General features: G+C 45.8%; 1 protein-coding gene across 3 annotated transcripts in view; it reads right to left on the bottom strand.

Annotated features, from left to right (window-relative positions):
* LOC110485783 (SH3 and PX domain-containing protein 2A) overlaps positions 1–18,001 on the bottom strand; it is a 119,612-nt gene that overhangs the window by 62,716 nt on the left and 38,895 nt on the right. For all 3 annotated transcript variants that reach the window (XM_036940435.1, XM_036940433.1, XM_036940434.1), the window contains exon 5: positions 16,613–16,704. In XM_036940435.1, the coding sequence (XP_036796330.1) occupies positions 16,613–16,704 (92 nt within the window). The remainder of the gene's footprint in view (positions 1–16,612; positions 16,705–18,001) is intronic.

The raw sequence follows: 18,001 nt of genomic DNA, 5'->3' as shown, positions 1-18,001 counted from the left end.
TTTTGTTAGTCTATTCATGTATAGTTTCTTTATTAAAGAACCATGAATAATCACCACGCTGCGTTTTGGTCCGCCTCTCCTTCGACACAAGAAAACCGTTACAAGGGACAACACAATGTTACTTAGCTCATAGCCTGCGGAGAGGCCCCAACAGCTGACCAATCACTTGAGTCCATGACTTATCTCAGTTATAATCCGATAAGAAGACTGAAGACTGGGACCACTGTCACTCAAAGGGAATTGTAGTTGTTATTTACAATGTGAGCTCTGAGCAATGATGATGTCAGATAGCGCCGACATATTTAGCATATTTAGCTCCAAAGCAACTTTGTATAAATATTTCGCTACACCCGCAATAACATCTGCTAAATACAGTGCCTTGCGAAAGTATTCGGCCCCCTTGAACTTTGCGACCTTTTGCCACATTTCAGGCTTCAAACATAAAGATATAAAACTATATTTTTTTGTGAAGAATCAACAACAAGTGGGACACAATCATGAAGTGGAACGACATTTATTGGATATTTCAAACTTTTTTAACAAATCAAAAACTGAAAAATTGGGCGTGCAAAATTATTCAGCCCCTTTACTTTCAGTGCGGCAAACTCTCTCCAGAAGTTCAGTGAGGATCTCTGAATGATCCAATGTTGACCTAAATGACTAATGATGATAAATACAATCCACCCGTATAAATGCACCTGCACTGTGATAGTCTCAGAGGTCCGTTAAAAGCGCAGAGAGCATCATGAAGAACAAGGAACACACCAGGCAGGTCCGAGATACTGTTGTGAAGAAGTTTAAAGCCGGATTTGGATACAAAAAGATTTCCCAAGCTTTAAACATCCCAAGGAGCACTGTGCATGCGATAATATTGAAATGGAAGGAGTATCAGACCACTGCAAATCTACCAAGACCTGGCCGTCCCTCTAAACTTTCAGCTCATACAAGGAGAAGACTGATCAGAGATGCAGCCAAGAGGCCCATGATCACTCTGGATGAACTGCAGAGATCTACAGCTGAGGTGGGAGACTCTGTCCATAGGACAACAATCAGTCGTATATTGCACAAATCTGGCCTTTATGGAAGAGTGGCAAGAAGAAAGCCATTTCTTAAAGATATCCATAAAAAGTGTTGTTTAAAGTTTGCCACAAGCCACCTGGGAGACACACCAAACATGTGGAAGAAGGTGCTCTGGTCAGATGAAACCAAAATTGAACTTTTTGGCAACAATGCAAAACGTTATGTTTGGCGTAAAAGCAACACAGCTGAACACACCATCCCCACTGTCAAACATGGTGGTGGCAGCATCATGGTTTGGGCCTGCTTTTCTTCAGCAGGGACAGGGAAGATGGTTAAAATTGATGGGAAGATGGATGGAGCCAAATACAGGACCATTCTGGAAGAAAACCTGATGGAGTCTGCAAAAGACCTGAGACTGGGACGGAGATTTGTCTTCCAACAAGACAATGATCCAAAACATAAAGAAAAATCTACAATGGAATGGTTCAAAAATAAACATATCCAGGTGTTAGAATGGCCAAGTCAAAGTCCAGACCTGAATCCAATCGAGAATCTGTGGAAAGAACTGAAAACTGCTGTTCACAAATGCTCTCCATCCAACCTCACTGAGCTCGAGCTGTTTTGCAAGGAGGAATGGGAAAAAATGTCAGTCTCTCGATGTGCAAAACTGATAGAGACATACCCCAAGCGACTTACAGCTGTAATCGCAGCAATAAATGTCGTTCCACTTCATGATTGTGTCCCACTTGTTGTTGATTCTTCACAAAAAAATTACAGTTTTATATCTTTATGTTTGAAGCCTGAAATGTGGCAAAAGGTCGCAAAGTTCAAGGGGGCCGAATACTTTCGCAAGGCACCGTATGTGTACGTGACCAACCAGATTTGATAGTATGATAATTGTCTTGACATTCAACTGAAGAGAATAAAAATGCTCATCCTTCATTCAGTCAGAGAGGGATTAGAATACAATATTCTAAGTGCATCTATTGATGAACAATACTGTACTGTCTAGCCTAGTTTGAGCCCTGATACAGGTGCTGTGGAAATGGCCATTCCATTCAAATTCATCCACAATTTAAATCACAGCTAAAAGAAAGTGTGAAAATTCCCATGTCAGACAGACGAAAAGAGCGAGAGAGTCTTAAAAACGACCAGAAAGACAAGGAATCTTGTCTGGAAATCTATCTCTCACAGGAACAGCCCGGGGCCAAAATTTACATAAATAATGACAGAGGAAAAAAAAGGACAGGGAAAAAAAGGACAGAAAAATACCAGACAGTGGACACATTTATCTCTGGCGGAAAGCCCCCTGGGACACTTTTCTCCCTACTGTAGTTTGGAGCCACGGGGTCAGTGGCTGCAGCCCAGCAGTCTGCACTGTATTCCAGCTGATCTGGGTCTCGACAGCTGTTTCCAGATAGGGCCATTTACACCGAGGAGAACGCCGCCTCGTGGTGAGTTTTTGGAATGAACATGACCATGCTGCCGTACTTGAGGGAAATGCTTAAAAGGGAAGATTCAAGATGTCTTTAATGTGTTGGTGGTTGATTCCAGGTGAAACACAAGCTCACGCATATATTTCAAGTTAATTTGTGCAGAGGAGGATCAAAAATGAACTGCACATGTTTTGAGGCTTTGACACTGCTGTGTTGATGTGTGATAGGTAAAGACTGAAACACAGGCTGAAGCTACACGGACAAAGACTTGACTTTCAAAGAATGTACGTCTCATTTAAGACATAAAAGATGAAGAACTCTCATTCGAAAACCACGTTGAGCTATTTTAAGGCACATCAATGACATCAGCCTTGAATTTGTCTCTCTGTTGCAGTACTCCCATTCACAGGCAGATGTCCCTAATATCAATTCAATGTCAATTTAGGGGGCTTTATTGGCATGGGAAACATATGTTTACATTGCCAAAGCAAGTGAAATAGATAATAAACAAAAGTGAAATAAACAATAAAAATGAACAGTAAACATTACACTTACAAAAGTTCCAAAAGAATAAAGACATTTCAGATGTCATATTATGTATATATACAGTGTTGTAATGATGTGCAAAGTTAACATACAAAAGGGAAAATAAATAAACATAAATATAGGTTGTATTTACAATTGTGTTATATCCCTGCACCTCACAGACAGACTATAACTGATATGGATCCCTCAAGGTCTGCCCTTTTCAAGATGTGATTAGTGGGATTGATTTTTACTGTACAGGGACACATGGCCCCAGTGGAATCAAATCATGGTCTGAGAATTCAATCTACCTTAGCAGCCGTGCCCTTTGGAAAGGTTTGACTCATTCTCTTGATTCAGTTTGAAAACAGCTATAGGAGTAGTCTTGTTCCAGTCCTAACACTACCAGTCTGGTAGGCAAGGTACTAAAGGAGTAGCAGAGGCTACTGTAGGAGCAACAGAGGGTACTATAGGAGTAGCAGAGGGTACTACAGGACTAACAGGCTGTACTGTAGGAGTAACAGAGGGTACTATAGAAGTAACAGAGGGTACGGAACGAGTAACAGAGGGTACTGTAGGAGTAGCAGAGTGTACTGTAGGAGTAGCAGAGTGTACTGTAGAAGTAACAGAGTGTACTGTAAGAGTAGCAAAGGGTACTATTGGAGTAACAGAGAGTACTGTAGGAGTAACAGAGGGTACTATAGGAGTAGCAGAGGGTACTATAGGAGTAACATATGGTACTATATGAGTCGCAGAGGGTAGTATAGGAGTAGCAGAGGGTACTATAGGAGTAGCAGAGGGTAATATATGAGTAACATAGAGTACTGTAGGAGTAGCAGAGGGTACTATAGGAGTAGCAGAGGGTACTATAGGAGTAACATATGGTACTATATGAGTCGCAGAGGGTAATATAGGAGTAGCAGAGGGTACTATAGGAGTAGCAGAGGGTACTGTAGGATTAACCAAGGGTACTGTAGGAGTGACCAAGGGTACTGTAGGAGTAACCAAGGGTACTGTAGGAGTAACAGAGGGTACTATAGGAGTAGCAGAGGGCACTAAAGGAGTAACCAAGGGTACTGTAGGAGTAACAGAGGGTACTATAGGAGTAGCAGAGGGTACTATAGGAGTAGCAGAGGGTACTGTAGGAGTAACAGAGGGTACTATAGGAGTAGCAGAGGATACTATAGGAGTAACCAAGGGTACTGTAGGAGTAACAAAGGGTACTATAGGAGTAGCAGAGGGTACTATAGGAGTAGCAGAGGGTACTATAGGAGTAGCAGAGGGTACTGTAGGAGTAACCAAGGGTACTGTAGGAGTAACAGAGGGTACTACAGGAGTAGCAGAGGGCACTATAGGAGTATCTATAGGAGGGAAAGTACAGTATAAAAAGTGTGCCATTCAATCTGGTCTTACTAATAACCAGAACATGCCTCATCAATTATGTTATTAATGGCTTGTTAATGAAAGTTACTATATTGTGTTACCCTATTGAGCATAAAAAGGATGTATTTGTGTTTTACTGTGCACTCAGCAGTTTGCCTATTTTTGTTAGGGTATTTATGAGACAATGTGAGAACTTGTTCTCAACTTGCCTACCTGGTTAAATAAAGGTGAAATAAAAAATAAAAAAATAAAAAATGTGAGACAGTGTTCAGGTGGGCCTCCACGCTTCAGCAAACAAAGGACAGGGGGTGCTCGACAGCAATGTGAGACAGTGTTCTTGTCTAGACTGTCAAGCTCAAGAGCTAACTCCACACCATCAATCCTCCACCCCTAAGCCCCATATTCTCCCTAGGGTCCCTCTTCACCCCCACTCCTAACCCTCCTCCTCATCCTTTCCTCTCCTCCACCTCCTCCTCCTTTTACAGTAACTGATGAGGTGGACACATTTCACCACACTGACTGCTGCACTGACTGAGACTATTCATCATACTCATGTACACACACACACACACACATCTGTGCTAACACACACAGACACCGTATGTCCCAGTGCTGAACTGTACTGTTACTGAGCCCAACCCTCAGTATTAGGATGACCAACTAATTCCTCCAACTGCCAAACCTAACGCAGATAACATCAAAACCCCAACACTAGCAATCTGACTTGTTACACCATTGCAAAACAATTACTCAACTTCTATTCTTCCATTGATCCGTTCAGTTTTGAAATGAACACACACAAAGCAGCATTACAAAATATAATTCCGTGTCCAAATGGAGTGAACTGCCCGTTCTGTCTCTGTGTGTGTGTGTGTGTGTGTGTGTGTGTGTGTGTGTGTGTGTGTGTGTGTGTGTGTGTTTGTGTGTGTGTGAGTGTGTGTGTTCCGTTTGAAAATCAACACACACAGTAGGAGGGCCCTACGCTCCGACACACACACATATATCAGTTTGTATGCCAGGCTGGGTTCAAAGTGGTTTTGCCACTAATTCGAAAGCTGAAACAGAGCATATCACTTTGGATACAATGCCATGGGCCTCCCAATACTCTGGGTAGACCGGTATTGATTACAGGGGGCAGGGAGTAGTAGCGTTTCCATCAGGGTTGAGTGGCTGGAGCTGTTAGCTGGAGCTGTTAGTCTGCTGCTTCAACTGGCCTATCTGTTACACAGGCAGCCCTTAGGGAGGCACAGGGGGAGGTGGAGAGATCACTGACTGAGGTAAGAGAGGGAGTTGGGACAATGGAGCAGGAGGAGGGAGGATATGTTGTATGGTCCGGTGGTCACAGTCAGAGACGGACTGCTACCGTATTATACACAGGCACAAAAGTACACATACACACAAGCTCTATCTAGAACAGCGGCCTCTGGTAAGACAAGCGGTGGCGGTCTATGTATATTTGTAAACATCAGCTGGTGCACGATATCTAAGGAAGCCTCAAGGTTTTGCTCGCCTGAGGTAGAGTCTCTCACGATAAGCTTTAGACCACACTATTTACCAAGAGAGTTTTCATCTGTATTTTTAGTAGCTCTCTATATACCACCGCAGACCGATGCAGGCACTAGAGCCACACTCAATGAGCTGTATACGGCCATAAGCAAACAGGAAAAAGCTCATCCAGAGGCGGCGCTCCTAGTGGCCGGGGACTTTAATGCAGGGAACTCAAATCGGTTTTACCTAATTTCTACCAGCATGTTAACTTCTTTGGGGTAGGGGAAAGTATTTTCATGTCCAGATGAAAAGCATGCCCAGAGTAAACGGCCTGCTACAAAGCCATAAAAGCTAGAATATGCATAGTATGAGTAGATTTGGACAGAAAACACTGGAGTTTCTAAAACTGTTTGAATGATGTCTGTGAGTATAACATAACTCATATGACAGGCAAAAACCTGAGAAGAAATCCAACCAGGAAGTAGGAAATCTGAGGTTGGTCGATTTTCAACTCAGCTCCTAATGAAGATACAGTGGGATATTGGTAATGTTGCACTCCCTAAGGCTTCCACTAGATGTCAACAGTCTTTAGAACCTTGTCTGATGCTTCTACTGTGAAGTGGGGCCGAAGGAGAAGAGAATGAGTAAGGTCTGCCATGAGTTGACCATGCTCTGACCATGCGCGTTCACATGAGAGGGAGCTCTCTTCCATCGCACTTCTGAAGACAATGGAATTCTCCGGTTGGAAAATTATTGAAGATTTTTGTTAAAAACATCCTAAAGATTGATTCAATACATCGTTTGACATGTTTCTACTGACTCTTACGGAACTTTTTGACTTTTCGTCTGCTTTTAGTGAACGAGCTTCGTGGCTTTGGATTTGTTTACCAAACCCGCTAACAAAAGTAACTATTTGGACATAAATTATGGACATTACCGAACAAAACAAACATTTATTGTGGAAGTGGGAGTCCTGGGAGTGCATTCCGATGAAGATCAGCAAAGGTAAATTAATATTTATAATGCTATTTATGACTTTTGTTGACTGCATAATATGGCGGATATATTTGTGTCTTGATTGGGCTCTGAGCGCCGACTCAGATTATTGCATGGTTTGCTTTTTCCGTAAAGCTTTTTTGAAATCTGACACAGAGGTTGCATTAAGGATAAGTGGATCTATAATTCCATGCATAACAGTTGTATCTTTTAGCAATGTTTATTATGAGTATTCCTGTAAATTGATGTGGCTCTCTGCAAAATCAAAGGATGTTTTGGAACTTCTGAACGTAAGGCACCAATGTAAACTCAGATCTTTGGATATAAATATGAACTTTACCAAACAAAACATACATGTATTGTGTAAAATGAAGTCCTATGAGTGTCATCTGATGAAGATCATCAAAGGTTAGTGATTAATTTTATCGTTATTTCTGCTTTTTGTGACTCCTCTCTTTGGCTGGAAAAACGGCTGTGTTATTCTGTGAATAGGCACTCAACTAACATAATCGTTTGGTTTGCTTTCGTCGTAAAGCCTTTTTGAAATTGGACACAAGTGTATCTTTAAAATGGTGTAAAATACAAGTATGTTTGAGGAATTGTAATTATGGGATTCCTGTTGTTTTGAATTTGGCGCCCTGCAGTTTCACTGGCTGTTGAAGAGGTGGGACGTTACCGTCTCATGTACCCTAGAGTGGTTAAATGTGCAACCAGAAAGAAAAAATCTCGAGACCACCTTTACTCCACACACAGAGACATGTACAAAACTTTCTCTCGCCCTCGATTTGGAAAATCTGACCATAATTCTATCCTCCTGATTCCTGCTTACAAGCAAAAACTAAAGCAGGAAGCACCAGTGACTCGGTCAATAAGAAAAGAGTAAGATGAAACAGATGCTAAGCTACAGGACTGTTTTGCTAGCACAGACTGGAATATGTTCTGGGATTCTTCCGATGGCATTGAGGAGTACACCACATCTGTCAATGGCTTCATCAATAAGTGCATTGATGACCTCGTCCCCACAGTGACTGTACGTACATACCCCAACCAGAAGCCATGGATTACAGGCAACATCCACACTGAGCTAAAGGGTAGAGCTGCCTCTTTCAAAGAGTGGGACTCTAACTCTAAGAAATTCCGCTATGCCCTCAGACAAACCATCAAACAGACAAAGCTTCAATAGAGGACTGAGATTGAATCGTACTACACCGGCTACGATGCTCGTCGGATGTGGCAGGGCTTGCAAACTATTACAGACTACAACGGGAGGAATAGCCGTGAGCTGCCCAGTGACACAAGCCTACCAGACGAGCTAAATTACTTCTATGCTCGCTTTGAGGCAAGTAACACTGAAGCACACATGAGAGCATCAGCTGTTCCGGACAACTGCGTGATCACGCTTTCCATAGCTGATGTGAGTAAGACCTTTGAACAGGTCAACATTCACAAGGTCGCAGGGCCAGACGGATTACCAGGACGTGTACTCCGAGCATGCGCTGCCCAACTGGCAAGTGTCTTCACTGACATTTTCAACCTATCCCTGACTGAGGCTGTAATACCAGCATGTTTCAAGCAGACCACCATAGTCCCTGTGCCCAAGAACACTAAGGTAGCCTGCCTAAATGATTAACGACTGTAGCACTCACGTCTGTAGTCATGAAGTCCTTTGAAAGGCTGGTCAGAAAGGTTGCCGTAGGCAGATCTGGCTCTCAAGAGAAGACAGGCTAGGGGCCTCCCGAGTGGTGCAGCGTCGTCCGGGCTAGGGGAGGGTTTGGCCGGCAGGGATGTCCTTGTTCCATCGTGCACTAGCGACTCCTGTGGCAGGCCGGGAACAGTGCACGCAGACACGGTCGCCAGGTGTACGGTATTTCCTCCAACACATTGTTGCGGGTGGCATCCCGGGTTAAGTGGGCATTGTGTCAAGAAGTCGAAACACACTAAGACAGTCGTGAAGAGGGCACGACAAAGCCTATTTCCCCTCAGGAGAAAGATTTGCCGTGGGTCCTTAGATCCTCAAAAGTTTCTACAGCTGCACCATCACTGCCTGGTATGGCAACTGCTCGGCCTCTGACCGCAGGTCACTAGAGTATAGTGAGTGTGCGTACGGAGTGTAGTGCGTACGGCTAAGTACATCACTTGGGCTAAGCTTCCTTCCATCTAGGACCTCTATACCAGGCGGAAGGCCCTACAAATTGTTAAATATTCCAGCCACCGTAGTCATAGACTGTTCTCTTTGCTACCGCATGGCAAGCGGAACCGGAGCGCCAAGTCTAGGTCCAAAAGGCTTCTGAAAAGCTTCTACCCCCAAGCCATAAGACTCCTGAACAGCTAATCAAAGAGTTACCCTGACCCCTCTTTTACATTGCTGCTACTCTCTGTTTATTATCTATGCATAGTCACTTTAACTCTACCTACATGAACATATGACCTCAATTACCTCGACTAACCGGTGCCCCCACACATCGACTCAGTACCGGTACCCCCTGTATATAGCCTCACTATTGTTATTTTACTGCTGCTGTTTAATTATTTGTTACTTTATTTTCTGTCACACTTTTTTTTCTCTTAAAACTTCTTAAAGCATTGTTGGTTAAGGACTTGTAAGTAAGCATTTCACTATAAGGTTGCTGTTGTATTCGGCGCATATGACAAATAACATTTTATTTTATTTATCTATCTCTCCATGGGTCTTTCTCTCTCTCTCTTGGAACAGATGAGGACAATGGAAAAATGGACACATAACGCACTGTCATGGCGTGCCCCTTTTGGGTGAGGAACATAGCCCTCCCCCCTCTCTCTACCACCACAGGTTTATGGTGGTCGTAAATACCGAAACTCTTTTCCCCACTCTGCGAAAATGAAAGTTGAGAATCCCTTTCTTACCACAGAGAAAGACTTTGCAGTACGGTAACCTCAAAAGGTTGAATAATGTAACAATATTTCTCTATTCCAAACAATTTAAATTGTCTGTGGGTACTTAACGAACAATCATGTCGAATTCCTTACTAATATGTAATGCAACTACCACAGCAGGACAACATAACTGTATCTCTGAATGTGTATATTTCCCAGGTACTAGATTTACATCTAAATGTTGTGGAACGTATATGATTAAATATGGAACTATTTGTGAGAAGATGAAATGTGATGAGAGAATAGTTTCTCATATGAAGTTTTAACTAGTCAGTGACCACACCCCGTGAGCACAGACATTTACATCGGCGTCATGGAACTCCCCCTTTTTGACTCCTCTCTTTGGTTGGAAAAATGGCTGTGCTTTTTTGTGACTAGGTACTGACCTAACATAATCGCATGGTATGCTTTTGTCGTAAAGGCTTTTTGAAATCGGACACGGTGGTGGGATTAACAACAAGTTTATCTTTAAAATGGTGTGTAATACATGTATGTTTGAGGAATTGTAATTATGAGATTTCTGTTGTTTGAATTTGGCGCCCTGCACTTTCACTGGATGTTGGTCAGGTGGGACGTTAGCGTCCCATGTACCCTAGGGAGGTTAAACTACAACGACTTCCTAGTTAATTACTATTCAACACGCACACGCACACGCACGCACGCACGCACGCACACACACACACCTGTGGAACAGGTCAAACTGCCTCCTATAATTCCATGATTAATGTGTTTCAAATTAGTTTTCCTTCTGCAGATTGCTCTGGAGTATAGTCACACACACATGCAGACACACACAACATACACACTGCCCCCTCCCCCCTACCACACAAACACTAATCATGGTAGTAAATCAGTGGCCAATCTCACTGCTAAATGTCCTCTAATTCGTTTCCATTTAGCGGATGTGAAGGGAAGGAACCAAGATGAAAGCCCATCCAATTTCCCCCCAGACAGAAAACTACTTCTGAATCATGATGTGTAACTGCTAGAATAGTCCATGTCTGCATCTCAAATCGCACCCTATTCCCTATATAGTGCACACATGTTCTGCAGAGTCGATAAGGAATAGGGTACCATTTAGGATGCAGACCTTTGGATGCAATGCACCACGACTATGTAATGTGTGAGTGCTAGAATAGTACATAAGAGATGGATAAAATCCACCTCCACCATTACTTTCCATTGTTACAATAGACAGGAACAAGCTTAGTATGTCCATTTAGTCGACCCCACTTCCCATGTCCATTATCATACATATTGATGCTATAATGGAGTCACAATCTTTGCCAGGCTTTAGAGATGAGGACTGGCCAAGAGCAATGCAATGTAATGAGTGTGTGTGTTTGGGGAGTGTGTGTGTGTGTTTGGTGTGTGTGTGTGCACGAGCGCTCGAGAGAGAGAGAGAGAGAGAGAGAGAGAGAGAGAGAGAGAGAGAGAGAGAGAGAAAGAAAGAGAGGGAGAGAGAGAGCACTGAGGGCACAGGGTGCATGTGTGTATTATTGATGGAGATATGTGACTTCATCTTCTCCGACTAGTCTCTGGACTACATGATTAATGTGTTGTCTTTACATACCAAAATAGACCGCACCACTCATGTCATAGAGAATACAAAGAAGGAGGGAGGTAGCGCGCGAGAGAGAGAGAGAGAGCAAGAGAGTGAGAGAGAGAGTGAGGGAGAGAGAGAGAGAGAGATAATGAAGTGAGAGAAAGATGGAGAGAGCAATGAATGGAGCTATAGGAAGACAGTGAGAGATACAGCTAGGGAGGGGCGGAATGAGGGAGGGGAGAAGGGAGAAAGAGAGAGAAAGAGAGAGAGAGGCTGTTGATCGAATCCTAACCACTTTGGCAATAGTGTTTCTAACCTTGAGCTGTCATGTCAATTAAAGCAGACTTGAATTTATGAGCTGGGGATGGACAGAACGAGAGAAAAGAGGGAAGAGGGAGGAGGAAGGGAAAGAGACTCTATTAAGCCTCAGCAGGAAATCACTGTGAGACAGAGGTCACTATATCTGCTGTCTTCTCCTCATCTCTTTTCTCCTCACATCTTTTCTTCACTCCAGTGAAAGAAGCAAGGATTTAAACAACCACATGACACTGGCAGAGAAGTGAGGCAAAGGAGAGGCAGTGAAGCTAGGCAGAAGAGAGGCAGAGAAGCGAGGCAGAGGTGAGGCAGAGTAGCAAGGCAGAGGTGAGGCAGAGTAGCAAGGCAGAGGTGAGGCAGAGTAGCAAGGCAGAGGAGAGGCAGAGTAGCAAGGCAGAGGTGAGGCAGAGTAGCAAGGCAGAGTAGCAAGGCAGAGGAGAGGCAGAGAAGCAAGGCAGAGGAGAGGCAGAGTAGCAAGGCAGAGGAGAGGCAGAGTAGCAAGGCAGAGGTGAGGCAGAGTAGCAAGGCAGAGGTGAGGCAGAGTAGCAAGGCAGAGGAGAGGCAGAGTAGCAAGGCAGAGGTGAGGCAGAGGAGCAAGGCAGAGGAGAGGCAGAGAAGCAAGGCAGAGGTGAGGCAGAGTAGCAAGGCAGAGGTGAGGCAGAGTAGCAAGGCAGAGGTGAGGCAGAGTAGCAAGGCAGAGGAGAGGCAGAGAAGCAAGGCAGAGTAGCAAGGCAGAGTAGCAAGGCAGAGTAGCAAGGCAGAGGAGAGGCAGAGAAGCAAGGCAGAGGAGAGGCAGAGTAGCAAGGCAGAGGTGAGGCAGAGTAGCAAGGCAGAGGTGAGGCAGACAAGCAAGGCAGAGGAGAGGCAGAGTAGCAAGGCAGAGGTGAGGCAGAGTAGCAAGGCAGAGGAGAGGCAGAGAAGCAAGGCAGAGGTGAGGCAGAGTAGCAAGGAAGAGGTGAGGCAGAGTAGCAAGGCAGAGGTGAGGCAGAGTAGCAAGGCAGAGGTGAGGCAGAGTAGCAAGGCAGAGGAGAGGCAGAGAAGCAAGGCAGAGTAGCAAGGCAGAGTAGCAAGGCAGAGGTGAGGCAGAGTAGCAAGGCAGAGGAGAGGCAGAGAAGCAAGGCAGAGTAGCAAGGCAGAGTAGCAAGACAGAGTAGCAAGGCAGAGGTGAGGCAGAGTAGCAAGGCAGAGGAGAGCCAGAGAAGCAAGGCAGAGGAGAGGCAGAGAAGCAAGGCAGAGTAGCAAGGCAGAGTAGCAAGGCAGAGTAGCAAGGCAGAGGTGAGGCAGAGTAGCAAGGCAGAGGTGAGGCAGAGTAGCAAGGCAGAGGTGAGGCAGAGTAGCAAGGCAGAGGAGAGGCAGAGAAGCAAGGCAGAAGAGAGGCAGAGAAGCAAGGCAGAGTAGCAAGGCAGAGTAGCAAGGCAGAGTAGCAAGGCAGAGTAGCAAGACAGAGGTGAGGCAGAGTAGCAAAGCAGAGTGAGGCAGATGAGCAAGGCAGAGGAGAGGCAGAGAAGCAAGGCAGAGTAGCAAGGCAGAGTAGCAAGGCAGAGTAGCAAGAAAGAGGAGAGGCAGAGAAGCAAGGCAGAGGAAAGGCAGAGTAGCAAAGCAGAGTGAGGCAGATGAGCAAGGCAGAGGTGAGGCAGAGTAGCAAGGCAGAGGAGAGGCAGAGTAGCAAGGAAGGGAGGAAAATAATGAGAGGAGTAATTGAAACATGGATGAGAAAAACTGTCAGCGTCTAACAAGGGAGTCTGTGCCTCAGGTGTGTGTGTGTTTGCCTGTGCGTGTGTGTTACCAGTCTATTACAGCTGATTTGGAGCTTTCGAATGTGAATTTGGAGAGCACAGTTTTCGTTCCCCTAATTAAAAAGTACCCAGAGGGGAAAGGAACATCTCCAAGAAGTATGAAACGTGTCATCCTCCTAACACACACAAACACACAAACACACACACACACACACACACACACACACACACACACACACACACACACACACACACACACACACACACACACACACTCTCCCTTTTCCCAAATGTGTAGAGGCTTGCTAGAACTTTTTGTAGCTTGGGAAAAGAGCTGAATAGGGAACACACCAAAACATTCTAAAGAGGGTACTTTGGAACCTGGTCACGTACAGTGAGTGTACAAAACATTAAGAACACCTTCCTAATATTGAGCTGTGGGTAGTTGCTTTCTGTTTTTGTGTCTGCACCAGACAGAACTGTTTCGGTTGTTCTCTTTGTTGTTTTGCATTTTAGTGTTCAGTTTCAAATAAATAATATGAACACGTACCACGCTGCACCTTGGTCCTCACCTTCTTCCTATGAATGCCGTTACAGAACTACCCACCACAAACGGACCAAGCAGCGTGGTAACAGGGAGATGAGGGTTCAGGACTCCTGGACATGGGAGGAGATATTGGACGGCAAGGGACCCTGGGCACAGGCTGGGGAATATCGCTGCCCCAAAGAAGAACTGGAGGCAGCGAAAGCTGAGGGGCGGCGATTTGAGGTAAGGCAGCGCAACAGGCACGAGAGGCAGCCCCCCCCCCCCCCCAAAAAATGGGGGGAACACGGGGAGATTGGCGGAGTCAGGCGAGAGACCTGAGCCAACTCCCCGTGCTTACCGGAAGCAGCGTGGTACTGGTCAGGCACCGTGTTATGCGATGAAGCGCACAGTGTCTCCAGTGCGCGTTCATAGCCCGGAGTGCTATAGGCCAGCCCCCCGCAAGTGCCATGCGAGAGTGGGCATCCAGCCAGGGCGGATTGTGCCAGCTCAGCGTGTTTGGTCTCCGGTGTGCCGTTTCGGTCCAGGGTATCCTGTGCCGGCTCTGCGTACTGTGTCTCCGGGGCGTTGGGAGGGTTCAGTTCGCCCTATGCCTGCGCTCCGCCCGTGCCGGGCGAATGTGGGCATTGAGCCTAAGGGAGAGGTGCGATTGGTGTGCACCAGATCTCCCGTGGGAAAAGGTGCTCCCCCACAGTGCTCCACCACAGCCAGGTTCGACCTGTGCCTGCACTCTGTAGGGGCCGGGCTAAAGTGGTCATCCAGCCTGGAGGAGTGGTGCCAAGGCTGCGCACCAGGGCTCCAGTGCTACCCCACAGCCCGGTCCATCCGGTGCCTCCTCCACGTACCAGGCCTCCTGTAGGTCTCCCCAGCCTGGTGGGCCCTGTGGCAGCCCCACGCACCAAGCTGTCTCCCCGTCTCCTCCCTCAAGGTTCTCCCTCCAGCCCGGATCTGCCAGCGTCACCCGCCTGTCTGGCGCTGCCAGAGTCTTCCGCCTGGTCGGCGCTGCCAGAGTCTCCCGCCTGTCCAGAGCTGCCAGCGTCTACCTCCTGTCCGGCGCTGCCAGAGTCTCCCGCCTGTCCGGCGCTGCCAGAGTCTCCCGCCTGTCCGGCGCTGCCAGAGTCTCCCGCCTGTCCGGCGCTGCCAGAGTCTCCCGCCTGTCCGGCGCTGCCAGTCTCCCGCCTGTCCGGCGCTGCCAGAGTCTCCCGCCTGTCCGGAGCCGGCGGCGAGGATCACCTAAGTGGGCTAAGCCTAAGGTGGAGCGGGGTCCACATCCCGCACCAGAGCCTCCGCTGTAAAGAAGGCCCACCCGGACCCTCCCCTTTAGAGTCAGGTTTTGCGGCCAGAGTCCGGGGGGGGGCTTTTATTCCCTATTTTGGTTTGGCCAGGGTGTGACTAGGGTGGGCATTCTATGTTCATTTTCTATGTTTTATATTTCTTTGTTGTTTGGCCGTGTGTGGTTCTCAATCAGAGGCAGCTGTCTTTCGTTGTCTCTGATTGAGAACCATACTTAGATAGCCTTTTCCCACTGGGTTTTTGTGGGTAGTTGCTTTCTGTTTTTGTGTCTGCACCAGACAGAACTCTTTCGGTTGTTCTCTTTGTTGTTTTGCACTTTAGTGTTCAGTTTGGAATAAATAATATGAACACGTGCCACGCTGCACCTTGGTCCTCACCTTCTTCCACCTACGGTCGTTACAGGGTGGTGGACCTGGTCTTGAAACACACTGGGAACTGTAAAGCGTGAACAGAAAACTAGCAGCGTTGCAGTTCTTGACACAAACCGGGGCGCCTGGCACCTACTACCATACCCTGTTGAAAGGCACTTTTTTTTTTACACATTGTTAATCATGCCATGAGTACTTCCCAATAGGACCAACAGTTCATGGGAAAGGTGTAGAAGGTACGAAGACGTTGAGCAATATAGTATCACAAACACACACACGCATGCGCACACACACACACACACACACACACACACAGACACACAACTCCCCCATAGTCAGCCCACTATCTGCCACATAGACGGGACATTAGTAGTTCTTCTTCTCAGTATACACCCCCATAGTTCCCTTTTAGTGTTTGGAACATAGCCGCCCTACAAGCCCTACAAAACTCTGTCCATGGATCAGAATGTGAACCCTCTAACCCTCCTGCTGGTGGCATCAAAGCCTGGCCTCCACTTCCTCTGTTCAAAAGGACCCACACTGTAAACAATGAGGCCTCAGCCTCTCAGAGTCTCTCTGAGACACACCGCACAGCAGGATGGGAAAGTTTTGAAAAAGAGACAGGGCGAAATATTGATCCAGTTTGGGGAGGACACACATTGTTGGAGAGAGAGTTAGAGAGAGAGATCGAGAGATCATGAGTTCATGGGCTCCTGAGTTCTTCAGCAGAAAATATAATTATAGATTGATAAATGTAGATATACATAACAAAAATTTGCAATGACTTATATTTACTGTTCACTTTTAATAGTTTATTTTACTTTTGTTTATCCATTTCACTTGCTTTCCCATGCTAATAAAGCCCCTTGAATTGAATTGAGTGTGTGAGTTAAGGTTAAGGTTAGGTTTCCGGGTTAAGGTTAGAGGATAGGGAAAATAGGATTTTTCAGGTGACTGAATTGTTTGTCCCCACAAGGTTAGTTGTACAAGACTGTGTGTGTGTGTGTGTGTGTGTGTGTGTGTGTGTGTGTGTGTGTGTAGATACTCACTCTCCTGGGGGGTTGAGGTCATCAGCTTTGGTCTCAAAGAAGCGCAGCACCTCCTCACTCTGAGACAACTGAGGAGGGAGACGGACCAGAGCCTGAGAGAGAGAGAGCGAGAGAGAGAGAGGAGGAAGAGGGGAGGAGGAAGAGGGGAAGGAGGGAAGGAGGAAGGAAGGAAGAGATAGCGAGAAAAGAGGGGCAGAGGGGGAAAGAGAGAGAGAGGGGAGGGAGGGAGATCATCCTCTGTAAGATACCGTACAACGATGCACCACACAAAGTAACTCTTGGAATGATGAACTACGGAGGATGCATTCCGACATCCATTTGACATTCTACCTTTACAAAACATAACAGCATAATCCTTAGCACAGAGTCTGGCTCCAATTCAATGGAAGATCATACATCAGCCTATTCCACTGAGGATGAACATCCATTTGTAATGGTCATGCTAAGTCACACTATTATAGGAACAGATCAATAGGAGCCAATGACAAGGTAGGCATAGGTGGACATATTGTACTATATTTGAGATTGATGTTGAACAATATCCATATCATATTCATGGGACTTATTTCAGTGCACAACTTCAAATGAATTAATATTCCATTAATATTCCATTGTTTACAATAAGAGCAAATACCCATCCGGACTGATATGATCATTTTCTGGTCATGTGTCATTGAGGAAGTGTATATTACATTAAACGACTGCTAGTGATACAGATGGTTTGGCTCCAGCCCACAATCCCTTGGGAGGGCCTTCTGTGTCATCACGATCCTTCTGTTGTTTGTCTTGTGACAACAAACAGGAAGTGGTAAGTAAACGGTACAGTTCACATCGGAAGATGATGAGTGATAGACAGGCAGAACAACATCTCCAGAAAAAGAAACACATTTTAAGACATTTTAAGTAAAAAGATAATGAGCTGTTTTCTTTTTTTAAACCTTGAGTAAGCAAGAATTTTGTCCACAAATGTACCAACATTTCTATTATGTAAATAGTTTATGATTAATTTTGTCAGATATATCTCCCTATTAGCTGAAATCTTGATTTTTTTTCCCCCAAAGCCATTTTAGCTGTCACACTAGCTTTTCGGTCCGAACAGATTCACAAATCATAGGAATTTGCCGTGCTATGCAGATGTGGACTCCCTCCGAGGAATTTGTTTCTAGGCAAACCCTCCCTGCCCTTGCCGGGGCCAAACCTGCTCCGTCCGTGGCTAAAGCCAGCGTGAGAAAAATGCTAACAAGTGTTATGTGCTATGAAATGAAATAAACACTGCACTCTGACAGACAAAACGTATTTCCTAGATTCATGAGAGTGCTATTAAACAAAGCAAGGAAAGTTCATTTCAAAACGTGACGTTAGCTTTGCTGGAATGTGCTGCTGTTTTAG

This window comes from Oncorhynchus mykiss, chromosome 13 (genome assembly GCF_013265735.2).
Source record: "Oncorhynchus mykiss isolate Arlee chromosome 13, USDA_OmykA_1.1, whole genome shotgun sequence".
NCBI lineage: Eukaryota > Metazoa > Chordata > Actinopteri > Salmoniformes > Salmonidae > Oncorhynchus > Oncorhynchus mykiss.
Note: the sequence above shows the minus strand (reverse complement) of the source record. Positions and strands in the feature narration are given on the sequence as shown.